General features: G+C 48.5%; 5 protein-coding genes; 1 reads left to right on the forward strand and 4 right to left on the reverse strand.

The window, feature by feature from the left end:
* Window positions 1-1,142: 1,142 nt before the first annotated feature.
* GSTUM_00009329001 (uncharacterized protein) lies at window positions 1,143-2,109 on the forward strand (the record flags this gene model as incomplete). XM_002840628.2 has 1 exon in its annotated part: window positions 1,143-2,109. Exon 1 carries the CDS (start codon window positions 1,924-1,926, stop codon window positions 2,107-2,109), a length of 186 nt encoding a protein of 61 aa, XP_002840674.1. The 5' UTR covers window positions 1,143-1,923.
* Window positions 2,110-5,041: 2,932 nt separating this feature from the next.
* GSTUM_00009330001 (uncharacterized protein) lies at window positions 5,042-6,191 on the reverse strand (the record flags this gene model as incomplete). Its single annotated transcript, XM_002840629.1, has 2 exons — window positions 5,042-5,828; window positions 5,902-6,191. 2 exons carry the CDS (start codon window positions 6,189-6,191, stop codon window positions 5,042-5,044), a joined length of 1,077 nt encoding a protein of 358 aa, XP_002840675.1.
* Window positions 6,192-6,882: 691 nt separating this feature from the next.
* Window positions 6,883-10,597, reverse strand: GSTUM_00009331001 (uncharacterized protein). XM_002840630.2 has 4 exons: window positions 9,792-10,597; window positions 9,426-9,656; window positions 7,331-9,344; window positions 6,883-7,273 (listed from the first exon to the last, which is right to left on the reverse strand). The coding sequence occupies exons 1-4, from the start codon at window positions 10,197-10,199 to the stop codon at window positions 7,137-7,139; spliced, it is 2,790 nt and encodes a 929-aa protein (XP_002840676.1). The 5' UTR covers window positions 10,200-10,597; the 3' UTR covers window positions 6,883-7,136.
* Window positions 10,598-12,361: 1,764 nt separating this feature from the next.
* On the reverse strand, window positions 12,362-12,867 carry GSTUM_00009332001 (uncharacterized protein). XM_002840631.2 has 1 exon: window positions 12,362-12,867. The coding sequence occupies exon 1, from the start codon at window positions 12,645-12,647 to the stop codon at window positions 12,381-12,383; it is 267 nt and encodes an 88-aa protein (XP_002840677.1). The 5' UTR covers window positions 12,648-12,867; the 3' UTR covers window positions 12,362-12,380.
* Window positions 12,868-20,996: 8,129 nt separating this feature from the next.
* On the reverse strand, window positions 20,997-25,493 carry GSTUM_00009333001 (uncharacterized protein). XM_002840632.2 has 9 exons: window positions 24,557-25,493; window positions 24,190-24,438; window positions 23,798-23,909; window positions 22,829-23,692; window positions 22,481-22,636; window positions 22,360-22,393; window positions 22,123-22,291; window positions 21,839-22,043; window positions 20,997-21,742 (listed from the first exon to the last, which is right to left on the reverse strand). Exons 1-9 carry the CDS (start codon window positions 24,674-24,676, stop codon window positions 21,450-21,452), a joined length of 2,202 nt encoding a protein of 733 aa, XP_002840678.1. The 5' UTR covers window positions 24,677-25,493; the 3' UTR covers window positions 20,997-21,449.
* Between the last annotated feature and the right edge of the window lie 1,573 nt (window positions 25,494-27,066).

A 27,066-nucleotide genomic window follows, 5' to 3' on the forward strand; every position in this document is an offset into this window, starting at 1 on the left:
AGATATCTACCCCCGCAACTCCAACTTAGCACGGGCTATGCCGAGAACCCCCTCCCCATGCCGGTACTACCCACCTACCCACCCAACACACGTGTGTTGGGTACGTGCACTACCGCACGTACCTCAAGACATCGTACCGCGCCTCCCCTCGTTTCACAAGGCTGCTAGAAAAGAAAAGAAAAACCCCATACCCTGCTCGAGGTTGAGATGTCATTACGATAGGAGCTGGCAAGGCTTTTGGATGGATGGGGCTTTTCGGAAACAGCCTTGCAAACCGACGTCTTTTTAGTATTTTGAAATACCCTAACGTGCCGATGGATGGGTGGAGAAAAAAATGGTGGTCGACGCACTGGCTAGCTAGCTATCCAGGAACAAATCGAGAGCAATATACACCCCTAGAAAGAAACCAAAAAAAACGTCAGAGGGATAGGAGGACGACCTCGCCACGGAAGACACATATACGCTTTACAACCTGGACCGCAATCAAGCGCAATTACCCCGTTGGGAGTTCCACAACTTCTGCCAAATGCCACGTACTTTTACAAAACACACAGATATATAATATGTTATTTATATGTAATATATATATACACCGGCCCACCAGCTGCGCCCCGTATGTATCAATCCCGATAATCAATGAGTTCTGTACGAACGGTATCGTGTGGGAACGATAACTTCGGACCCTATCCGTCCATCCATTCATACCCTCCGAAACGGCTCCATATCCGCCCATTCTCGAATGTTCCCATTCCACCACCCGAGTTTCTATTCCCGCTCACGCTGAAATTCTCCGGGGCATAGCATGGTTACTCGTTACCTGTACGAAGAACCTGAGCATAGGGGTCAAAAATTCGTATGGCGGATTGTCTGTGCATATCTGAGCGCCCATATTAAATTCAGACTCAAATATTTAGGTTCTTCTTGCCAGTAACGTGAACAGTGTGGCTATAGTGGAGTAGGAGGGGGTTATGTGATATATCATATCTTTAAGACTCTTACGCCAGGTTTCTGTTCATGGGAGTACAAGCGCTCTTCCTGTGCCGAAAAAGATAGATAGTCCGGGGATGGCCCTGGAACGGTAGAGCATAAAAGGAGGTTGCACTTGAGACAAAATCGCACAGCGTATATATGGCAATGGGTCCAAGGCTGGGAAAGTGATCGGGATACGGACCTGTTATATCCGACTAGCCAGCTAGCTAGCAATATGTCGTTTCGAAATCCCGCAAGGTGTCCAAATCACCAGTTTAGTAAACCCTCATCTTCTCGTATTCAACCCCGAATGGCCATCTCTAAGCAGAGTTAGGCAGCAACAATCCAATCCTCCTCACCAGACTGGACCATCATCCGAGTGACAACATATGACTTCACAGTCTTTTTGACAACATCCGCATCGCCCAAACATACCCCCCAGTCTTCTCCGTCTCGATCAGAATTGCCCCGAAGCACCCGAAAGTACCCGCCCTATTCCTCTCTCCTCTCCAGAAGGTTCCTCCAAAAGCACATCCGTCACGGTTGTCTCCCCCGCTACCAACCAACTCCAAAGAAGGAAGAAGCTACCTCACCACCGCCTCACAAACTCCCCATTTCGTCTCCCGCCGCCCACGAGACCCTTGACGTGCGGCTCCAGGCCCACGGTTGTGGACTCAGCGTTGGGCCCCATGACCTGCCATACAGCCAAAAGCGATTACATACGAAGGGGTGGGGGGGGGGCATGGACTTCCTGTGCGAGTTCGCTAGGAGGACCCTTTCTGGTTCTTCTTTCCCTGCCAACTCTCGTGCAGGATTGAAGTACAGTACCGGTAGATTGGCCCGTCGAATGGGACGTTATATACGGCTCTGGCATCCACCTTCCGCACTAGGGCACTAGAGGGGTGTTGTGAAGGGCATCGAGGTAGATTAGATGGCCTTCCCGGATATGGATGCATGATAAATCGAACCCATTATCAGCACTCACTCCGCTTCCAAGCACAAACCTCAGGAATAGAAGGAAAAAAGGAAAGAAAAACAAAACTTACGCACCTTCAAGTCCCCTCACAAGCACAATTCTCTTTCCGCAATGCACAAATTGACTTCGTCACCCACCACCCCCTTCATGGGAAGCTCGTATAATAAACCCTTCTATCAAACCCTAGCCTTAGCCGTAGCTTCGATAAGTATATTGAAAACCTGTCCTCCCCCTCCCCGCTTCTCGTGATGGTGCCTTATTTGTCCATAATATCATACCCCGCAGAAAGCCTGCCTAGCGGAAGGAAGGGACAAAGGAAGAAAGGTGGCCTTTTAGGTTTTCCGGGATTCCATTCGCAACGCGGGTTCGTGGGCGGGGGCCCGAATTTGGAGAGGAATTCGAAGGCCACATATACCGGTTGTGCTGATTATTTACTTACTGCTACGATGCTACGATACTAGGCTACTCACGGGTTTTTAGTTTTCGGGTTCTGGGGGAGGGGTGGTGGTTTGTGAAGATTGGTATCATAATAATAACATTATTATTATATTCATAGATTGTTTGTGTGTGGGAGGTTTGTTTATTTTATTTTTATTTAGAGGGTGTTTGTGAATTGGAGAAATGAGATAGAAGTGGACGCATATACCACAGTGCCATTACGGCAGGAGGTGAAAACTCTAAAATGTTCCCACCTTCTCCCCGATCTTTCTCAGTATCATACAACTACTACTTGACTACATCTGAATCCTCTTCAAGACCACCAGGACAACCCCGATCTCCAACTACGGGCTCCAGTTCAAATCCGATACCATCCAAGAGTTCCCCTCTGAAATATTTCACCCCCGGATTCCTCCTCCTTCTTGATCACCCTTACGAGTGCCGGTAACTTAACCGGAATGTTCCCCCCCCGGGTGACAGGGATGTATGTAGTACCAGTACAAGTACATCACAGCTGCCGGGTTGAACGCAACAAGCGGAACTCTCCTCGTCAGACCCCCCCCCCTCCGAGTGAGTCACTCACTATACACCACAAAAAAACCCATTACTTGTATCACACCTCCGTCAGGCCTCTAAACTTAATCTCCGGCATCAGGCACACACTCTCTCTCCTTGCAGGTAGGTAGGTCTATGGTAGTTTTACGGGTTAAGAGAGAGAGAGAGAGAGTTATGTCGAATACAGTGCCGGTTATTGAGATACAATACGTTCAGGGGGGCACAAATGTCAAGAAAAATGCCGGTAGCCTTCTGACTCAGAATCCTGGAGAATTACAGAGATCGAGGGGGTAGCGGATCGTCATCATAACTTACAATTCTAACCCACCAGTAAAGAAGTTGGGGAGGTGTTGGTTACTACCCTATGAAAGATGTGAATGAATGGGTAGAGAGAGAAAGAGATGGGGGATATATAGGTAGGTGGTAATGTAGGGTCCTATCCTATCCTATATAGGGCAGAGTTGTCTGAGATATATTCATCCTGAGTACTATATGATACACTACGTTCCAGTACCCCCCCTCAGTATTATAGGAATGGAGGGTAAAGAAAGTCTGGTATTCAATAGCGGAAATGGCCAAAGTATGATATGCTACCTCTAGGTTCTTTCCTTCCCTTCCGGCCAAAAATTGAGTAGTTTTTTCTTTTTTTGTCACACCCGTGCTAGCAGTCATGGTGACTAACAAGGCTAAAGGTTTTGATATTGCAAAAAAGGAATTTATGATCATACCTTTTCTACTACTACGGAAAAAAAGAAAAGAAGACATAAGATTCAATCCATTTTTTTTCCTCCCACCGCGAATGCCTCCGGTATCTTGCTCTCGAGGGCCCATTGATAGGGCCTGATTTCCCTTTTTATCAGAAAGAATTCCATGGTTTAGGAAACTTTAATATAATAATATTATATATGCTTCTTTCTATCAAATGCTCATTGTTTTTGTTGTAAAACGCCAGACTAACTATGATACTCACGAACTCTTTAGTGTCAATACCGTATAAATCACGGTACCGGCGCAGTAAAACACCCTAGCCCATCTACTCATCCAGCAGAACCCCCCCACCAAACAAAAGAAATTTCCACGAATTCAAGGTCAACCACTCTAGTAAATCTATCATACTACACAGGGGTTCTGGTAAATCCTGTGTCGGTGGTATATATTGACCGGCTGGCTGGCTGGCGGGGGTTTTATTTTATTTTATTATATATTATACTGGAACTCAACCAAGTTATGCTGGCGTATCTTGACGGGATTGGTTCTTGGTGGAGGTGGGGTGGGGTTTCGTGGGACTGTCAAGGACTTGGGCATGTTATCCCGCTTTCTTTGTAGTATGCTCTCATATAGCCCACGCAGCCAGCCAACCATCACCGAGGGGGGCCCCGGGATACATACCAGCGGAAGGGACGGGAAAAGCAAAGAAAAAATGGCAAATACAAAAACCCCATTTTCCTGGACGTATTATCATAAGGAACGTCGGACAAAATTATGGGTGAAATGATGACAAGGGATACACACAACTCCGGGTGTACGGCCACCCTGAGATAGGTGATGGGCTCATCAGTGGGAAGCTCAAAGTTGGCAGGACTGGATATCGGAATATCATATAACCTTCGGCAGGAGGAGGAGGGAAAATTGGTCTGGCGTTTTGAAAATGTTGTGTTGGTGAATTCTTATCTCCTGTTTGTTGTTTGTTATGATAGGAATCCCGGGTCTCAGGGACTGTCCCGTTTGGAATGGTCGAGCTATGTAGGTTGGAGAGTGTGCATATCTTTGGTGAACATTGTAATCATGCGTGGTGTATCATAGGTGCCAATGAGAGGAATCATGATGGATCACTCGTAATGATTCGGGTTCTCATGTGTCGGACCTTTTGGCTGGCATTGCGCCTGACCAGCACGAGGACTAGGCGAATGCTGTTTTTGTTTTCGACACTAGAGTATCCTATGGACACATGTACTCTCGTCATCTAGCTATGATATAAAACGTCTAAGTTTACGTAGCTTAATGAGCATGACCCTCCATACCTATCCCAACATCCACGTACATAAATAAGCCCACAAACACAATCCCGCAGGGTACAGTATGGCGAAAGGGCTAACCAACCCATCATTCATAAACGACCACCCCACGCTCCCCAGAAATCACCACAGCTGGCCACCCATAGCCCCCCTCCGGCTTCAATAACCTGACCTGACCAGGCGGAAATTTGGCCACGAGATCGCTACTATCGATATCGAACAAGTAGACCGCCTTCTCGTTGCTGCCGCTGCCGCCATGGCCAGTGCCAACGCCACCGCCCTCGACAGCGACCAAGCCAACCTCATGGTAGATGTCGAAGCCACCCTTCCTTCCATCGCCGTCTGGGACGCGAAACATGGACGCGGCATAACTCTTCGCGTCGGGCGCCTTGCTGTCCTGTGACATGCGTAGGTCGTATCTGGCGCAGGAGTCTACGCAGCGGATGACGAGCCCAGTCCCACTTAAACCCCCGATGTGCCGGACGCTGCCGACGTTGAGCACGATGGGCGCACAGGTCTGAGGGTTCGCACGCACGTCGAAGAGGCGGACCTTGCCGTCGCGCCCGCCTGCGAGGAAGCCAGTATGGGAGGGTGCATCCAAGGGGAGGCAGTAGACGGCGAAGATGTCGGTTCTCAGCCCTGTTACGGCCTCTCTAATGTGCGCCTGATTGTCGACTTGTCTAAATGCGACACCCTTTTCCAGGCCGTAGAATATGGTCCGCTTGTCTGGGGAGCAGGTCATTGATAGGATTGGCCGTTGGTCCAAGATGTTGGACCTCACGAAGTAGGAGCCCGCGGGACGGCGGGTACGTGGGATGAAGTCAGCCGTCTTGCTCAGGCGCTGGTGGGCAAAGGCGTTGGAGAGGGAGGACACGCTTTTGACATACAATTCTGTTAGCTATCATCACATAGCATATTGAGAGAAGGACCAGGTGAAGAAAGCCACACATAACCTCCAGATTTCTCTCCCCGTTCTCAATCACAACGGTTCCGGTCACCATCCCGGGGAGCTTGAAACCCCAGTTGCAAACGCTCGAATCGCTCTTGACCAATCGACGTTCCCCCACCTCCCCGTCTCGCTGCATCTTCTGCTCCATCTCTGACTTCCAGAACCCACGATCCTTAAACCCTTCAATACCGCCTCCAAGCCCGAGGCCCGCCGCGCCCATCTCATTAGCACAAAAGGACGTGATGCTCCCGTCATCCATCCCAACGACGAAATACACTGTTCCACCCATTCTCTCGACAAATAGATTGCTAACGCCCCGCTCAACGCTTGCGGCAGGCATAAGCTCTCCACACACCAACTGTCTCGCCATGAACTTCTTATACGCCGCTCGTCGTGACACAGGTGTACTCACGAGCAACTCGCGCTCAAGGGCCCAACGTGGATACGGAGACGTAAGTATTGAGCCCCCAGAGCGGTACCGCGACCTTGGGAGTTCCTGTTTGGCATCGGCTTCGAGCTTTTGCTTCTCTGCTTCTAGTTTGGCAATTGTGCTGGGTGTGTAAAAGCTCGAGCCACCGGAGGAAGAAGACGTGGAGGAGGAGGCTACGGCATGGTCGGAGAGAATTTTAAAGTATTTACGTTTCACCGTATCTGCGGTTCGTTAGTCAAGTTGAGCTACAATACTAGACATAAATTTGTTCGCAACAATGGGTCGGGCCATGCCATAATAAAATCCTGGTATTTTAGGAACATTTGTGTCCGACATTGTGTGCTGGTAGTTCAAGCCAAATACGAAAGAACCTTAAATGGTACCCTGATAATAGTCGGTTGCAGTGCGAAGGGACGCTGATGGTTGCTGGTATCGTGGTCGCAGTGTGAGAACTACTATACCTGCGGTGTCGAGTATGGCACAGGGCTAGCAATTCAGACCCTACGCAAAAATGTAAAGGGAAAAAGAAAAGAAGAAAAAAACTTCTTCGTATAGAACACCAGAGCTTAATTCAAGTAGCTAAAGGAAAACATGAAACCCAATTTCTACAATGCATAATACAGCTATTGACAGTCCCGTTTCTTCATACACATTAGACAAAAAAAAAAATTCCCTTCCACACTTTTCTTTTAAACTCTACAAGGAGAACCGTCAATTGTTCAGCAACAAGGCAGTGCCCCTTTAGTGTATACAAAAAAAAAAAATCAACACCAAATGAAAAGCATAGCACCAACACGCCTTCTATTATGATGACTTCTCGTGTTGGGTTGAGACACGCTGCAACGAGACAACAAAGTCCTCCAAGGACCGCTTCTTCGAGTCCTTCTTCGGGGTCTTTCCATGCATGAAGTTATCAAATGCAACAGAGTCTTGGAGGAGATCTACAATGACATTAGTAACTGATAAAAACAAGTAGGGCTATGAAAGGTACTACTCACAGTAAACACCGCCCAAGACACAGAAAATACCAAAAGAATAGATCCAAATACGGACGACGGCGACGATGCTGGTCTGTTCGCTGTTCTCAAACCAACCGAAGATGGTGAAGAGAGTAGCAATGATATCAACGAGCAAGATGGCACCAGACAATTGCCAAGAAGGAATAGAGGACCAAAAAGGACCGTTGGCGCGAGTAATGAAGATAAGCCAGTTCTCAGTGAGGGAAATCTCCAAGAACAAGACCTCATCACGATTACCAAAGTTCTGAACGATACCGCGATCATCACTTCCGCCGGCGAACATAGTGGTAAGTGCAATCCAGGTACCAATAGCAAGGACAAGACCGAGAAGGATAGACATGCCCCAGAGCTTGGGCAGGTTCCACTTGACAGGAGACTTGGAGAAGGGCGCATTGTCGTAGGCGATGGCCAAGGTAGCAATATCGGCAAAGATGGCGATAAAGACAACAAGGTTCAAGTTGAGGGACTCGTTCAAAATGGCAATCCAGAGACCCAAAAATATCTCCAAGTGGAGTGACAAGGCAATGCGGTAGACAACGTAGGCATACATTCGGTGGAAAATCTGGCGGGAAGTCTTGAGAGCATCAATGATGGCAGAGAGACCAGGAGCCAAGAAAACAATATCCGCAGCGGAACGGGCAGCATCGGAAGCACCCTCGACAGCAATACCAGTATCGGCCTTCTTAAGGGAGGGAGCATCGTTAACACCGTCACCAGTCATGGCAACCAAGTATCCACGTTGCTGGAGAATCTCGACGACATTGTACTTGTGTTGAGGGAAAACCTCGGCGAAACCATCGGCTGCCTCAACGAAATCATAGACCTCAGAACCAGGCATATCACCGCCACCGCTAAGACCAAGCCTTTCGGCATTGTAGACGTTGGTACCAAGACCGAGCTGGCGGGAAGTTTCACGAGCAATACCAACAGCATCACCAGTCAACATCTTGATGGACAAACCGAGAGTCTTGGCCTCATTAATGGTCTTGGCGGTATCGTGACGAGGAGGATCAGAGCAAGGCATAATACCGAGAATTTCCCAATGGCCTTCACCACGCTTGCGAGCAACACCGAGAGAACGGAAACCACGAGTGGCGAATTCAGCGACCTTGTTCTTGTAGTTGTTGGCAATGTCCTCGGGGACGGGGTGGTCTTCCTCAACAGTGCGGAGAACGAAGAGAGGCGCACCCTTGACACAGACAATTCGTTCACCTTGGGGAGACTGGACAATAGCGGTAACCTTCTTGGAGACAGGGTCAAAGGGGTGGAACTCAAGAACCTTGTAGTGGGAGAGGACGCCCTTAGCACGAGGGTAGAAGCGGAGAGACTTCAAGAAAGCCTTGTCGATAGCATCAAGACCCTTCTTCTTGCGGGAAGCGGCCAAGCAGGCGGTAAGCATGAGATCGTCAGCCTCGACGCCCTCGACGGTATATGGCTCGGCGAGAGAGAGTTTGTTTTTGGTGAGGGTACCAGTCTTGTCGGAGCAAAGAATTTCAACACCAGCCAAGGACTCAATAGCGCTCAACTTCTGGACGATAGCCTGCTTCTTGGCGAGATAAGCAGCACCGACAGCCATGGTCGTGGTAACGACGGCTGGAAGACCGACGGGGACACCAATGATAGTGATAGCAAGAGTGAATTCCAAGATGGTGACGATGCCATTGGATCGATAGAAGGAGGAAACCCAGACAATGAGGAGAGTGAAGATAACGAGAACCAGGAGGACAGTTCCGATACCGTTAAGGACTTCAGTGAAATGACCGGTACCAGCGGAGGCAGCATTAACCAGAGCGGCGGCGCGTCCGACGAAAGTGTTGTCACCGGTGGAAGTGACGACCATAAAGGCCTCACCACGCTTGATAGAAGAAGAAGCATAACATTGATCGCCCTTGTGCTTGTCAACAGCAAGAGATTCACCAGTGATGGCAGATTGATCGACCTGGAGGAAAGCGTCTTCCGTAACGATGCGACCGTCAGCGGGAATAATGGTTCCCTGAAATACAGCGAATCAGTACAACGGCCGCACGATAAGACTTGAGAGTGCAGTTCCAAGCCAAGGTGTAAAAAGACAAACCTCTTCGATCTGTAGGATATCGCCGGGCACGACTTGCGGTGCCTCAATCTCAAAGAGACGGCCTTCCCGGAGGACAACAGCTTTCAAAGCGAGAGTCTTTTTCAATTCATCGACAATAGAACCAGCCTGGAATTCTTGAATGAAACCAACGCAAGCGTTGAGCAACAAAAGAGCACAAATGACACCAAAATCGACCCAATCCTGGAGACCGGCAGCAAGAATGGCAGCCGCCTAAATTACAGAAAAGAAAACCAATTAGCAAAAATGTGACACAAGAGTCGGGAGGTTTGATAAGGGTGAACAAGGAAATTTGATAGGGTAAGAAAGAGAAAGAGAAAAAGAAAAGAAAGATGCAGTGTAACCAACCTCCATGACGAACTGAATCGGACCAACAAAGTACATGAGAAACTTGAGAATGAGGTTCTCCTTCTCTTCCTTCATCTGATTGAGACCATACTTTTTACGGCGCTGATCAACCTCGACGGAGGTAAGACCAGTGCGGGTGTCGGTCTGGAGGAGGTCCTCCGGCACCGGACGAGCACTAGAGCCGGGAGCGGCGTCACTCTCCTCAAACTCTTCGTCATGGCCATCAAGGGATTCAAGTTCCTGAATAAGTCCATCAATATCCTCATCGTCCTCATCATCCAGAGGAATTCCCTCGATTCCAGGCTTCTCATCAATCGGCTGCTTCTCAGAGTCGAATTGAGCAGAGGGAAAGTCGGTACGGATGTGATGATCGCCCGAAGGCGTGTGTTCAGCCACGGTATTCGACATGGTGAAATATCAATGCGACGAAAGGTTGTTTGTTCGATCAATTGCTGACGGATGGATGGGAAGAAAGGTGTTGTTCTTATAACAGTGGAGGGTGTATTGGTGGTGGTGGTGAGGGAGAGATGAGAGGGGCGAAGAGTTAAGAGGGGAGAGAGTGAGGGAGGGAGGGTAATTGGGGTGAAAGGTTTGAGGGGAGAGGTGGTCGAGATAAATTGCGATCTATTCTTTTTTCGTCTCGATTGGAGCACCAAATGCTGGTAGAATCAACCCGTCGGAAGCGACACACAACACCGAATTGCGTGAAGCCGTGGAGGAGACACCCGAGGAATTGCCCACACGCACCGTCTCCGCGATTGCCTGGAAAAGATTTTGAGGATCTTTCGGGGCTGGTCGAATCACGCAGAAAGCGGTGAGAAGGAGAAAAAAAGAGAGAACGGGGGAGAAGGAGGAGAGTTATATAAAAACCAAGCCGAGGCGGTTTTGGCCCGAAAAAAACGATAGCCTAGTGCCTCCGGGCTTGGAATTGAGATGGAACAGCCTTAGGCCAAGGAAGGGGTGGGCAAGGGTGTAAGCTTTAGTTTTTGGTGAGATGAGTGTGAGGGGAGGGAGGGAAGGTGTGAATACTGGGTGGGTGGGGTGCATGGATTCGATGGGAACGATCAAAGCTGCTAGGCTAGAGGCGAAAGAACAGAAAGAAGAAAAAATGGGTTTAGAAAAAGGAAAAAAAGGATCAAAAAATCGCTGCTGCGTGCGTTTTCCTTTCCGTTGTCCACTGGTGCCCAATATTTGCGTAACTTACGAGTATTTTTTTTTTTTTTTTCTCTCACACCCGCCAAGTTATTGTATTCTTTTTTTTTTCTTCCCCACGCCGGAAACGATGGAAACAGGCACAGTACGAGTATGATACTGCAGGAGGAACCCAATGAGAGAAGAAAGACATGCCCTCACCGACACGATAACCATCCAATCCCCTCCCCCTCTACCTCCAGTAAAAATTTGAACCTATGATACAAAATTGCTCTAAGCGATGATGACAGTTGAAGCCACACAGGAGGGGAGAAAAAGATGGCGAAAAAACCCCATGTGGCTAACTCAAAACAGTAATAAATAATTGAATCCACCCAACCTCCACCATTATGAGCGAGTATTGTCAAAGGATTAGAATAGTGAATTACCTTACAGTACCTCTGGAGTAACAATAGTCTCTCCCCCCCTTCAGAGGGAGAGTAAAAAAAAAAAAATTCAGCGTTCCCGTCCAAACAACGGCACAGACTTCCCCAATGAGCATCGGTATGATATATTAACAAACACTACTTGTAACCTCCAAAAAAAAAAAAAAAAAAAAATCGCTACATCAACCGTTATCATCAACCAGTCCCCGTCCGGTCATAATAGTGTTCTATAACGAAGAGGGGGGAAGAGGAAAAAAAAAAAAGCTCAAGAGCAAAAAGTGCCAGAACTTCCACAAATTGAGCCAGAATGCGAGGGAGGGATGGAGGGATGAAGGCTACCACAAGTCACGAGTTTATCATACTCGAGTACTCGTAGTCGTCCACCGTGAAAAGTTTCCCATTGCACTGCGACATAGACATGGCAGTCTATTGCGAGAATGAGCACAAAGCGACAGCTAGACTACAAATGCACTCCCCCCCATCCTTCCTGCCAAACCAGACTGGGCCAAATCATCTCGACAAAGTCAGCAACAACAAGGGCGCTACTATCGTGGAGTACGGTACCGGGCACTTTACTCGTACTACTTGTACCTGTACGAATACTCGAGTACGCCATACAAACAGCGAATATGATAGCGGTATCGTGCAGTAAACAACGCACAGCCAAAAAGGTACAGTACAGTACCGCAAGAACAGACCTCTCCCCGTTCCGTTCATTGGCATGTACGGTACTCTACCGTACCTAATGCAGTATCATCATACCAACGGGGTCCGCCTTCTACCAGCACACCTCCCCCCCCACTCCAAATCTCAAATCCAAATGCACGCAAGATCTACTCTACACTAGTGTATCCTCCCCCCACTCCATCGCCACAAGCCCTTAACCAGGACCGAACGATGCGGGCAGAATAATTGAACCCTGCAAAGTATGGTACGTACTGGCAGACTACTCGTAGAATCTACCCTGAGTGCCAGGCAGACTCCGTGCACTAGTCCCAATGCAGCACGAGAATTACCTCTTTTGGAAATATATATTTGCGAATTGCTCTGCCCTGGTGCTCCACCCAAATTCACCCCAATTTTTAAGAGCTACTTGAGTATCGCGCAAAGATCCGCCCCCCTGCGGACCGAAACCAGCCCTGTAAATGCGTTCCCTACATGATTTGGGACCCTTATGTGCAAGGAGCAAGTAAAGGTGAAATAATGGCACGCGATGATAGTTATTTGTCGAAAATTTGGTCGTGTTCAAGGTGCGGGCACAATGACACAATGCCCCCATACCAAGAACATAACCGGTACCGGTACAATTGCCGTTACCAACAATTCCACACACACACCCCCGTCCGAAAAAGCGGGTAAAAAAACGAGCACTATCCAAACACGATGGATGATGGCCGCTCTCAACTTACCCTTTTTGTACTCAAGTAAGTACTTGTAATTTTTCCTTGAGTGCCAGTCAGCTAAACCTCCGTCGGGAACGAGCAAAAAAAAAAAAAAAATTCCCTCTCGAATTACGACCCACGGTTTTACAAGTATCGAAGCTGATTTCGTGTGGGGGTTGGGATAAGTGAGTCGGTAGTTGACTGTAAGGCTTGCAAGTTAGTTGACACGAGTGACATGACAAACATGCCATAACTCGCACGGTATGATTGATATGATAGCATACAATCACAAGTTACAATACAAGATGAACTCCTTCCATCTTGCTTTTTTACGCCTCACTCCGGGGGGTGAGGGTGTTTTGTTTCAATATTTCGTTTTCCTTTTTTTCTTTTTCCTTGGCTTGCCCCAGGTTTCATTTTTCACCTTTTCCATTCGTAGGCGTGCGGGCCAGTGGGCCAGTTGGAACAGGGAGGGAAGAGGCATAATAATGATGAAGTGGGAAGGAAGGGGACGTGAACATAACGTGCTCGTGCGGTTTCGCGTCTTGTGGTGTGCCAACCGTACAATTACTTGCACTCGTACTGTACTGTGTGATGCGTGCGACCGTGGCGGTCACGGTGCTCGAGGGCGAGTGGATATCATAGTGGGCGAGACTGTTGACGTGTGGACGCCTATCGTACCTGGTTATCATACCTACCGGTACAATACGACTCAACCTGGTCTGGTCCTTCCAGGTACAAGTAAGAGCACGAGCAAGCGGGATGAGATGAAAGGAATCAATCCCATTGCCGTGTAATAAGTAACAGCGAGCAACAACAGCAGCAGCAACAATAAATAAATAACAAGACTCCGGTATCATAATATTATCATCAAGGGTCCCCTCCCGACACACTGAAAACAGAGGATCGAGCGAGCGGGAACTCCATCCCTCAATTGATCGAAGCCCTTCGGACACTTTCCAATAAGGTAGAGGATTGAAATTTGAAAACAATTGCGATTACAGTTGTTTCACTCAGGATGGGGATGTAATGATGGTCCACCCTGACTGACCGACCGACTGGCGTGCCCGATCAAGCGTGCTTTGTCCGTCTCCACATCCACCCGTACTCCCCATCAGAGCGCACTTCCCAAAGAGTACTCGTACTTGTACCTCTTTCTCTATTGAGTCGTTCTGTCCTTCGAGGCAACCAAAGACCGCAAGCGAGCCTCCCATCCATCTCATCTCATCCCATCCCATCCCATCCCATCCATCTCCACCCCAAGTAGACTAACCCAAACCCAAGGCCAAGGCCAAAACCAAAACCAAGTGGTACTCGAGTACGGTAGTCGTGACCTGAGCCCGCTGGTCAAATCGAATTCCTCCGTGGCGCCAGGTGCGAGCATTGCAGAAAACGGTATCTTGGGTGCCAAGGTTAGCTACGTGCGGCATTCTTATGTCTTGGAAACAACGGGACTGCGGTTGTGCTCGGGTATGGGTATCTCGGGTGCGGTACAGTACTCGTAACACAAATCCCCAGCGTGTTGCTCGAGCAATAGCCACTTCTCCTTGCGGAAGTGAACCCGACTTTTGTCAACCCCCCAGCGTGCACAGTACTTGCGCGAAAAGAAAAAAAGGAATCAATGCCAATGCCAAAGTCCGGATGCTTTATATGGCCAAGCAGCTACAAGTACCGTACGAGTACTAGTACAGTAAATCCCGACAGGTCTGCGATCCGAACGGAATACGGTATGACAGCCAAAAAACCCTATAGACTAATACTCGGCTTATACTCCACCAAAGCCGAAATACTATCATCACATACCCGCCGCGGCGCGCTCAGCGAACTTCCACTCCCTCCCCCTCTTCCCTTCGCGGTAAAGTATGATACGGTCCTGGATGGGCGCGATTGGAACCTGTTGGTGACGAACAAGGGTATCACAACAGGTACAGTATTTGGCAAAGCAAAAGAGCGGACCTGTCAAGACAGGGTAACAATGCAATACCTGTTACTGATTCCTGTTCGTCACCTGCTGGCTGAAGGCTATAGACTAATTCCCAATAATGCCGCAGCAAAATAGGACAAGCCAGGGGCGCTTAGGATGGTAGAGTTACAGGAAGCTTATCAAAGATCGGGGGGGGGGTTGGGTTCGCCTCGCAATGTATCAGGATATCCCGCAACGCAGGGAAAAAGAGGGATGGCTTAGGCAGGGTAAGTATGGTAGGGGGAATGTGAAAAAAGAGGGATTTTGCTGCTACCAGTATCATACAGTATGATACTCGAGTAGCCAGACGGAGCCCCGGTGCGGCAGTTCCCCTAGCCTAGAGGTTGGAGTTAGTTAGTGCCTTAGTAAGTGGGCATTGTTTCGCATGATAACATGGAAAGTATCATCATCGTCATCATCGTCGTCGAAGCCTTTCAGCACAGTCCCAGCATCTCCACTCTAGAAGAACAATCCGGCTCGACCGGCACCTTCCTAATGCACTGTATTTACGAGTACCGTTCTGTGCTCGTACACCATTATCATGTGCGCAGCCCAACCCACCCAGCCAACCAAACCAAACCAAGCTAGCCAAAGATACGATAAGCGACAAAAGCAAACGGAATAACTCCCAGCAGCCGGAACATTTCTCCAATTCTCACCTTTTTTCTCTTCATTTTCTTTTTTTATTATTGTACCCTCTCTCTTTTCCCCTCCCAGTTCTTTTCTTTTCTTTTTTCCCATTTTGCCTCTTCCATTTACGTTGTATTGCACTCTCCAGGCGCGGGCGTGCCGCTGCCGATTCTTCCAGACCAGACCGCGGCACGCACGGCGTGTTTTTGGGATCCGTTCTTTTTTTTTTTTTTGCCTCTCGCGGGGACAGCGCAGAAGAGAGGGAATTCGGCGGTGGAGAGGGCTGGTTAAATATGGCAACTGGTTAAGCACGATACTTCGATGGCGATTGCCAATATGGTACTGTAACCCGGATTATTAACCAGAGAGTTCCGTTTTATGCTATCATTTCATTGTCGCTATTCTGAACCAGGCTTAATTGCTAGTCTAATTCAGTGCATAGAATACCTAGTTCTAGTTGTAAACAGGCAGGCAGGAATTTGGGCTCTGCCAACTAGAGATGTTTCCTAGAAAGTATAACCCCATTTCACCCTACTCCGTCCAGTATTCCGGACAGAAGGAAGGCACAAAGGAACAAAAGGAAGAGTTGAAGCGCCAACCCATCCCAAGTATTCGAGGTACTGTACAGTACTCGTACAGTGCTCGAGCAGATTCCGGAACCAGATCGGGCCCTGACTCGCCGCCAATCAACCAACCAACCAACCAACCAACCAGAACACAGCACAGCACAAAAACCGGCGGTCAGTAACAAGCACAAGTACTCGGTACGAGTACAGTACCCACATAAAGTACTGTACCGTAGGTGGGCGGACAACTAGGTCAACCTGCAAAAGAATTCCCTGTCTCGTACAGCATAGTGCAAGCACAAAAGCATCGCCGGGTACCCGTACCCATTCCCTCTCGTGGGAAATTATCGGGTGGGTAGCACTGAGCCCACGAGATCAAACCCCGCCTCCTCTACTTGCACGAGTACTGTACAAGTACAGTACTCGAGTACGCTATCATCCCATATTCTCTCATATGGTAGCCTCAGGGTCTACCATACTTACCGGTACCCTGTCTGACCTCCCACCCGACTCAACTGAACTGTGCTCGTGCTCTGTAAGTACCGGTTTGGTAGGTAGACATGGTATCATATGCGGGATTATTGACAGCGGGGGAGGGGAAAGAGCGCTTCTTCCCTCTCTAAATTATCTCCCCTATGCATAATCATCAGAGGGGGGAAACAAAAGAAGAAAAGAAACACCTTCTAGAACATCCGCATACCATATCTCGGGGTAGACCTTTCAATGCTTGCTGCTCTTGGCGACAGGCCTTCCGCAATCCATCGCGGGAGACGCACTGTGGAAATGTGAAACCTTTGCACAGGATTACCAAGCCCCCGCCCTTCATGAACTGTGGAGAAGAGTACGACAATAAAGTTAGGAAAAAATAAAAATAAATGTGGTGGGTTGTTATCTTGGGTGTTTTTGGCAGTCGGGGGGGGGGACTTCTGTGTGCCGGTACGTCTGTTGCCGTTTAAGAGTGTCATGTATGTTTTTGGGAGGTTCGTTGCACTAGGTGTCCCATGGCCCATGGGAATTGTTAAGAGGAAATTTAGGGGAATATCGGCAGGCTCTGAGGAATTTTTCTTTTTTTTTTCTTTTTCGATTTCTTTATGCTATTTGAGGGATAAAACAGGTGAAAATGATAAATGGGTATTTATTAGCATTTGCATCAGATTCTTGCATAAGGTACAGTACCATATTTGAAGACGAGACAAGGTGTTTTTTTTTTTTCGCCGGGTGGCTGTGTAACGGTAGTCGTGTTTTCAGATACCTATTGCCAGATTCTGTTTTCCATAGCAATTGAAAAAGATTTTTTTCAAATCTCGACAAGACGGAACGGGGCGCGAGTGCAAGTGCACTCCTGTAAATGAAAAAAGTAAAATAAAAAAAATAGTAAAAAAAAACTCATTCTCACCCATTCCCACCGCGGCTAAGGTAACCTACTCGAGTACTCGAGTATTGTACTCGTACAGGTACGATAGCTGGCTAACGAGCAAGCACCGGAATGCGCCGACATTCCCAAATTCCCTTTCCCCACGCAACGGCAGGTATTATTATAACGTCATAACGGCCCAACGGGGAAGGCATACCTTGGCGCTTGGAGATTCTGGTTTTGACGGAGAAAAAGAAAAAAGAGTCGGAGATGAGGGGGATTTGCCATTTTTGCCTGGTTTGTTCACGGCGGAACTGAGCGGGTGACGAATGGGGTACCGGTACGCTCCCGTACTTGGTCAGCAAAGAAGGAAATCGTCAAAGTAGGGTAACAAAAATTACCTATGATACTGATCCCTGTTGGCCGCCCTCCCATTTTCGCCGTGGGTATGATATCTCTACCATGGTATCATAAATGACTTCAGTAATGGGCTTGCCCTTGACATTCCCCTGCTCCTACCTGCCCAAATTTTGGCCTGCTTCTAAACCCCAGTATCTCCCCATGGGAAACTGAGATATTCCTATTTCTCTCTATTAATGTGTAGAGAGAGTCACCATATCACCTACCGGTAACAGAGCCGTAATTCTCGCCGAGGCGGTTGAGGTTGAGCAATATTTTCTTGGCAAAAAGTAATAGAGTATCATACTGGTACGGTATCATACTGTACCCCGGCTGCTGTAATCGTACAGATCTCTTACCATATGAACTCGCTCTGATGAGACGAGAGAAGAGGGATTTGCTTTGCTCCAGGCTAGGTGGCAAGACCCGCCACCACTTCTCTACCGTCCAAGAGAAAGAGCCTTTTGCGCAACGAGTACGAAGGGTGGCTTGCAAGGACATCTCAACCGAAACGGGCTTCAAGTTTTTCAGGTACCCGTATGAATAAACGATTGGAAGGCCAGGCACCACTCGACCCTCCCCGGTCAGCCCTTCGAAGTCCAATCACGCAAAGGCTCCAAGAATGATACCTGGCCATGCTGCCGGTACTCGCTGGTTTAGTTGCGATGGGGACACCTTGGCGCCAAGATGCCTTTGATATTTTGCGGGCTTGGGCTCCGTATCATCTCGATGCGGCACTCTATCCAGACTCATGATATTACACTTTAATTCATAATATTACTGTGCATCTACTCCGCTCTACAAACCCTAATTCTATAGTATATACCGGCACCAGGTCTTCGGCCATACCTCCTCCCAAGACCGGATTATTTCCCACACCCGACCCCGCATCGGGACCTCCCCTCATCGTGCGCCTACCGTGCGGTATCATATCATAATGTAAAGGATAAGCCTCATCACGCCAGTTCAGATCTGGGATGTGTACTACGGTTCGAAGGGGTTCGTCGTAGCACGTGGTGAGACCTCTCGGTCCACCACGTAATTTCACAGTTGGTTTATGATGGCAAGATCAATTAACAAGAGATTAGTGCTGCAAAGAGAAAGCGTGGGGTGTCGGTGTCATAGCTTGAAATTTTTTCAACACTAGTGTTTGCACCTTTCTCGTTCTATCAAGCTCATCCTCTCTCTCTAAACCACCAAACAAGCTTGCAAAACCACCTCCAAAGCAGGTACGGTACCACTGCATCAGTTTATTTTTTTCCAGTTGGCGGCTCACAAACTGCTCGAGTACGAATCTCCTGTTTGAGCTGTGCTGCGGCGTGGCGGGCCCCCTACATACACCCTCTCGAACACCATCCAATCCAATGTTTCAGAGAAACAGAGCCAGACCAGACCGAACCCGTCTTGCATGCACATTGCGCTAGCTGGCTAGCTAGGGAATTCGATTGCCTCTCCACATTGCTCAAATTAGAGTCTTGGGTGGGGCAGCAATCGCCCCCAATTTGCCTCTAGGCTGACGGTAAGTCTCCCGGCTCTTGACCACCGTACAGGCACTCGAGCACCGTGTTTGCTAGACTACACTTTACTGCCGGTATGGTTTGCTACAATTTGCCAAGAGGTAAAACCAAAAGTGGCGGTTTTTCCGTCCAAGATTTATCATACCGGGGTTCATGGATCGGCACCAAGAAAGAATTGGCACCCTTTCCATCATAGTTGCCAGTATTAGGTTACAGGCCGAGTGTCTCCGCGCTAAGAATTGGCACCTTGTTGGAATGGTTATCATACTATACTCGAGTATACTACCGGTGTGGGCCCATATAAAGGGCGACCGGGTGCCAATTCTTGGCTCGGAGGTGGGTTCTCATGTGTCCGCGCCAAGAATTGGTACCTTGTTTGAATGGCCATCATATGATACTACCGGTGCGGGCCCATAGAAAAGGTACCCGGGTGCCAATGCTTGGCTCGGAGACGCGAGCACAATAGGAGAGGAGGGGAGGCAATTTATATGAGGACTGTAGGGCTTGGCTTTCTTCTATTGATGGTTTTCAGGGGTAAGTAAACTATGTGTTACTAGCCAATTATATATCTCCGCCTTTCTGACAGCATAATTGAGTGCCAAGGTAACTAGAAATAAAGTACCGGTTCATGCGCTGTGGCGGATCCTTACAGACGCCAAAAAAAAGTCCTAATATTTATTAATGAAACCGCAAGACCTACAGTAGTGACCTTTTACCGGGGGTAGATACTGGCATGATGCCCGCGTTGATCCTCTTTGCCCCCGGGCCAAGAATTGGCACCCGCCCGCCCGTTCTATGGGCCAGTTGGTACCGGCAATTTATTCCGGAAAGGGGGCCGATTCTTGATTCTTGGCGCGGAGGGAGACGGGGCGTAGAGTGTCAGAAATGGTTGTTTTCCAACAACTTGCTGAAACATTTCAAGTTGATATTCCGATAGATGTCCGTTATATGGAACCCTGTAGACTATATAACTTGTTTCTCACGAGTTTCACAAATATTCGGACAGCCTTACCACCAAAACACATCACCTTGGCGCCAAGTTTTTTTCTTTCGTTTTTTTTCCCCTATGATATTGTTGAAACTCGCTGATGGGACGTCCTCTTCAACGGGTTTACATCACTCGAGTAGTCTAGATCTTTGGCGCCGGCATACCGATGTTCAAGGGAGATTTGTGTAAAGTTGTTCCATCCTTCACAGGAAGATACCAGTCACCACACTTTCAAGACCCCCCCCCCTCCAGAATACCCAATCAACCAGTGGATTCTTTTTCACACACACAAACAAAGGGACGGAATTCGTTATCACGTTTATTATCACAATCACTCAATTGTCACCACCCCACCACGAACGCTCCCGTAACAGGGTGATATTCGCAATAGTTAAAATTTAGTCTAGAGCCCAAGCAGTGAGGAGAGAGAGGAGAGTGGTCGAAATGACAGGACTCCCCATCGTTTTTTTGTCCGGCGATATGTTCAACGTTACTGCTACCAGCATCTGCTAGCTAGCTGGCTGGCTGGCTGGTTAGTTCGGGCCTGTCTTTATCTTGGCAAGTAGACATGTCGACTTTTTGTTAGTTTGTTTGCACCCTGGATGGGGGATGAATTTGGCTGGTCTATCGTACGGTGTTTTGTGTTGTGGTGGGATTGGATTGGATTGCACTGCGGTGGGAATACCGGTATGATACCGTGCTTTGCCTAGTCTATTGGTGGGGGGGTATAATAAGTTATGGGAATTGAATGTTTGCTGTTTTGTTGATATCACTCGCTCGCCAGCGTCATTCGCACTGTAGCCGTCATAGTGTCGTTTATCCGTTCGACTCGGCTGGACTCGACTGGATTCTCATTCGGCGCTTCTTCCGTTTCAATTCCCCCTTGCTTACTTGCTTACGTCCACCAACAACAATCGCCAGAAATGAAAAAGGAACAGAGAGAAGGAGAAGATAGAAAAAATTGTAGCAGTAGCAAAAAATATCAGGAGAGAAGGAACAGGCAGAGGAAAGGGGAGAGTAATAATAGCAGTAGAAGAAGGAGAAGAAGAAGAAAAGTACTAGAAAAGCTAAAACTAAAATCAAGCTCAAGGTCAAGTTAAGTTTGTGCTCTCCGGCCGGAAAAACCATATACCATTACCCTCCCCTCCGGCCCGCCTCAGCCAACCAACCGCAATATCACAAGCTGTTTTTTTTTTTTTTTGTTTCTGTCTGCCTTTCATTCATTTTTTCTTAAAAAAAAGAAAAAAGAATTGCTTCAAACCCGGTTCGCCCGATCACCCAACTACCTCTGGTTGGGAAAGCCGGGATACTGATACCCGGGAGGCATATTTGGCGGCATCATTCCCATAGGGAACGGAAGACCCGTGCCGAAGCCTGGGGTTGGAGGTGCCACGCCGATATTGCTGTCGCGACCGGTACGATCGTGAAGTTCGCTATAATCGTTGCGCTTAGTACGGGGAGGGTCGCGCTGGGTGGTGTTGCCGCCACTGGCATTACCGGTGCTACTAGTGTTGTCGTGTGAGGAGCGAGGTCCTTTGGCTCCGCCAGAGTCGGTGGGGAAGCGTTTGGATATAGCTGTGTGCGCCCACTTCTGTGAGCCATGGTTTTTTCTTTTCTCTTTCTCTTTTTTGCTACAGGTTATAGCCATGACTACTCGGGGGCGGTAGTTACCTTTCGAGGACACACCTTGACCTATTTCAATGTCGGGTTCTTCCACACACATTCCCCCTTCGAGAGGTCGGCCTCCGGTGCCCCCATATTCTGCTGAAACCATCCATCTCTGATCTGCGTCAGTTAGACGGTCTATCGGGATGACACTGATACCCGTCTGGTAATCGCTGCAGTCACGGGGACCGTAGCCGACACCCCATCTGGTCTGTGGAAGGAAACAGCAGTCAGCCTTGAGTCATTTCTCACATTGGTGAAGAAAAGGAGAGGCAATTAAAGTAACTCACCCTTATGGTCATGTTATCGGCTCTGTATGTCTCCATTCCTTGACGGGCCTTGACAGCGTCCTGGCGGGTAAGCATCTTGATAAAGGCGTGCCGTTTCTCCTGATTGACTATACAGGACTGGACGTATCCATGTTTCTCAAAGAGTTTTCGGAGCTCGTCGTCGGTAATGCTACTCAACATTAGTTCGATTTATGCACATAATACGGAATAACTGTTTTTATTTTTTTCTCAACTTACGTTACACCACCCACAAACAAGGTTCTGCTAAGCACTGTAGCGATATATTAGCAAATAGGAAGTAGATAAAAAATGGAACTTCCAATAAGCGAGAAAGGAATATTCCTCAGTATTGGCCTACCTTTGATATTATTCGGCCCGATTGTGGGGTCAAACTCGACATGCTTAGGAAACTTAGGTAACGCAGTAGGAGTGACATTACGCTCGGCTTGGCCCTTGCCATTGGAAAATCGGGGCGGGGTTCTGCTACGATCCCTGCGGCTGCGGGGGGATCCTCCTCTACGCCCGAATCCCCCACCACGGCCTCTGCCACCACGACTACGCTCACCATCACGGCCACGAGAATCGTTGCCTTCATATTCACCATATACTGGACTGCGGCGCCTGAAAGCTGGTGGTGAGCGACCACCGCTAGCACCACCACCACTACCACCACTACCACCGCCACCGCCACCGCCACCGCCGCCACGATCAAATCTGTTTGGCGATCTAGAGCGAGACCTTCCCCGTCTTGCATCTCTACCATAGCGTGGCGGGGAACGGGACGGGGGAGAATAATGTTCACGGTTCCTCTGGCCTCTACCATATCCGTCATCACCACTTCTAGAAGAATCTTGTTGGTTTTGTCCTTGGGCAGCATTCATAATTTGTGTCCATGCTGGCAAAACAGCACCTAGGTCGGCGCCGGGGCCGCCTTGTCCAGAAGCTAAATTTCCAAATGACTGGGTCAGCTGTGGGAGGTTCATACCGCCGTGTTGGAGAAGCAACTGTAAAAGCGCCATCTGTTCTATTCCCGCAGGTGCAGTGCCTTGTTGAGGGATAGGTGGTGGGAGAGGGGGCTGCGGGGGAAAAGTAGGAAACTGCCCCTGGCCGGGCTGCCCCAAGAACATCCCACCCAATTGATTTCCCATCATCGGAATAGCAGCATTTGGGTTTTGATTAGGGGGAGTGGAAGTATACGGCATTTGAGCCATGGGGAGTTGAGCCTGTTGAGGCTGCGATACAACAAGCGAACTTGCGCTTTGGGATAGATTGGGCATCCCACTGGGCTGCTGTTGAGGGGTCGGCGCGCTATACTGTGGGACCGGGGCCGGTGTCTGTTGCTGAGAAGGGGCCTGTGGTGGCATGGCAGTCTTATTCTGCTTGGCCATTTGAGCCAGAGCCTGCAATATACCAGCCGTAGTCGTTGCATTTTGCGACTGCGTATTTGGGATCGCGGATTGTGGGTTCTGGTGAGCCTGTGGTGGTTGGTACACGGGGAGATTCTGTATCTGACCGGCAAGGGACTGCAGATGAGGTGGTGGTGAGCCAGTAGGAGTTGTCGAGCGAGCATCTACAAATAACCCGGGGAAGGAAACCATCAATTTCATACGAACTTCTTCCGAGAGAGATACTAAAAATGGCCAGGGGCCGGCTGTTGGGGGAAATAAGAGCTTACTCGGGACAATTGACATGGGACTCGCAGCGATCCTCTGCTTTATATCGGCCAAAACCTCGGGAGGGAACGTGGAACTGCGTTCCCAAATCGTCACCAGTTTATCTATTTTATCCTAGAACACACAAAATCTCTATGTAAGTCGGATGCCTCTACACTTATGCAAGCAGGCGCTGTGTGTTTCAAAGCGGTGAAAGGAGAAAGCAATGATAATAATAGTGTGGAATGGGGGGTATTTTATCCGCGTTGTCAAGAATTGATTGATACAACGGCTCGACGGCCAAGGGGGTAGGTAGAGAGGATAATGATGGATTGTTATTTCATCCAGCTGAGGACTACTTTTGGAATGATGCTCTTCTTTCATACTTCAAATTCTTCGTTGGAAGATAGCGTACCTTATTTTCTTCTGGAGGAGCATTTTGAAGAATGTCATTCATTAACGCGGGCAACAAATTGGTGATTCTATGCACCCCGGCGCCAAATGTACCATCAGGTGCAGCATGAGATACTGGCTCATGCAGCCTCTTTGCCTGTTCAAGATACTTCCGGGCGATAGAGTCTACGACGTAGAGAGGACCTAGTTTATGTGTTCCAGGACACTTCTTAAAGTGCGTGTAGACTTTTTGAATGATGACAGATTCAGACTAGAGAGATATGATAACGAACGTCAGCAACCGAATATTCGCCTCTACAATGCAATCTACTTTTTTTCTTTTGTGAGAGATGTGATGATCTGCCGTTAAAAACAATAGGAAAAAGTACCTGGACATTTCTTAAGCTTAGTTCTGTGATTTGATTGATTTTCGTACCCGATACACCGGGCGCCTTTGTAGCCTGCATGGCTTGGAGAGCATTCTCCAGCTCAGTCACCACTGCAGACATTATGGATTCGACGATCTTGGAACTTTCGTATGTAGATTACTCGTAAAGGGGAAGAAATGAGGAAAGGGATGAACGTGTAAAGGGAAAGGGAGAGCAAAGGTCCCCAGGGACTCAGCAACGTCGACGATAGATGACGCGTACGAATTTTTTTTTTTTTTTTTTTTAACGAGAGCCTCAAAAAAAAAAAAAAGGTGTCGCGCGACTAATTTCCTTTGAAAATTTCCCTTTGCTTTAGGTTTGTTTGTCTCTCTCTCTCTCTCTCCTTGATATCCTGTACTGTACGTGTATTGTGTGCAACTCTCTCTCCTTGATTCTCCCTCTACTCGATAAAAGCTCCGTCTAGAAAACCGGTAGGAGGGGTGTACGGTAGATTACTGTGCGCACAAAGCAGACAATGGCCGGCAGAAGGATGTTATATTTTAAGCGGGAGTCGCGTCAGACTTTTTCCTATTGCTTATTTACCAGGAGGATAGGAAAGTCAAAGTATCAAATCCACAAGTTAGGAAAAGGATGAAAAAGGTCGAGGATGAAGATGAAGATGAAGATGATGGGTGGATGTAGTGTGTGGTAAGGGTGTGTGTGTGTGGTGAGGGTGTAAGGTCAAGAGTCGAACGGAAAAGGAGTGGCGCGAGGAATGGGTCCTTCTTCTCGGGAAAATGAAAGAGAGGGACAGATCAGGAGATGAGACTTGAGGTGACCTGAGGTGAATGACGGTAGGCAGTGGTAATAGTATGGAGGGAAGTACTTGTATGATAGGGGGCAGAAAGGGAGAGAGTGGCCGCTCCGCTTGTTGCTGCGGGGGGTTGCGACGCGGGTGGATGGTTGGAAGATGCAGGAAGAGAGGAAAGTTCGGGTGAGGGGGGCACGATATTCCAGAAAGTCCCGTGAGATAGCCTACAGGGTTTGTCAGGCTGTTATGATTGGTGTATGGCTTAGTCAGGATAACAGCTAGGCGCGAATAACATTTGACAGAAGGGGGGGAAAACAAGCCCAAGACTTTGGGAATGAGGAAAATTGTTCATCTCTTTTGCTTCTTCCTCCTCCTCTTCTCCTTCCTCACTCTTGTTCCCTCTCGCGGGGTCCCCACCTTGGATTGACACGAACTGGGCTCAGTGACAGACAATTGGCCGGCTCCATGAACCCCTAATTTTGTCTCCGATAGCGTACCGTGCTAACATTGGGGTTTGTGCCGTACTCGAGTACCCACGCCTTTCGTTTGCTGGACGGTTCAGAGGCCCGATGTGCGCTGAACACCTAATTTCTCAAGGGAGGACCAACAAGAGCCTTCCATTTGACCGCGTCTTTAGTCTATCATACCATTCTCCATACAGATACGGTAGTCTAGCGTACCAGTATCCAATGTAACAAAAATTGTAGTGCATACTTGAGCACGAGTACAGTACAAGTGACACGAAATACGGGCACCAATCCCGTCACAGGTCTACAAGTAGATGTACGAGTACTCGAGTACCACAAGTAGTACTGTGGGTTCAACAGAAGGAAACACCTCACCCCCCTTGCTGACAAAAAAACAAACAAACCACAGCGCCAAGTACGCCCTACGATACCGCAAACTTCTTCCGTGGGAAAAATGAACCAGATCGAAAACAAGACCAGGAATGTTAACTTACATGTATCTAGGCCAAGCAGAGGGGCTTTCTTGGCCTCGGTTTAGCTGTCAAAAGGTTACCTATCTATCCCTATAGGAATAACAACTCCGTAGCGATACTTCTCTGCGTCCTGGGAAAAACAATCATCTCCAGGTGAGCTATGATACCCGAGTATTTCCCACTCGCGCGACATCTGAAAAGAAAAAAGAAAAAAAGATAAAAAAAAGATAGAAACATACCCCCTAAGCCCTGATGTACGAGTACCCTGCGATAACGTACCGTCGGACCATACGAGTATGATACTGTTCATCACCACCAACCGTGAAACATACATCCAAAATACAAGTACAAGTACAGTATTATTCGAGTGCTCGAGTACAGTAGCCCACTGGAGTCACCGCTACCATATCCCCACCCCGCCGAAACGGTCCCAATCTACTTCACTCATTCCCTCCCCTTTCTCGCAATACCGGTAGAACTCTCCCACTCCCCTCACGCCTTCCCCGCTACAGCGCAGCTCATGATATCTTCCTGTCGTCAGTCTCTTCTACCGGTATGGGACATGACGTCAATAACCCACCTTCTCGCGCAAACCGAGTGACCGATAGTGAACACGAGCACAGACCAGCAAGTAACTAGTCAACCGACCAACCACGCACAATAACTGTACTCGAGTACCGGTATTTTCTCTAGCTTCCTCTTTCCCTGATTACTCGTGCAGCACGGCATAACGCTGGCAACTACCGTGCTCGAGTACCGGTAACGGTTTACCCGTTTCGG

The sequence above is a fragment of the Tuber melanosporum genome (genome assembly GCF_000151645.1).
Source record: "Tuber melanosporum whole genome shotgun sequence assembly, scaffold_55, strain Mel28".
NCBI lineage: Eukaryota > Fungi > Ascomycota > Pezizomycetes > Pezizales > Tuberaceae > Tuber > Tuber melanosporum.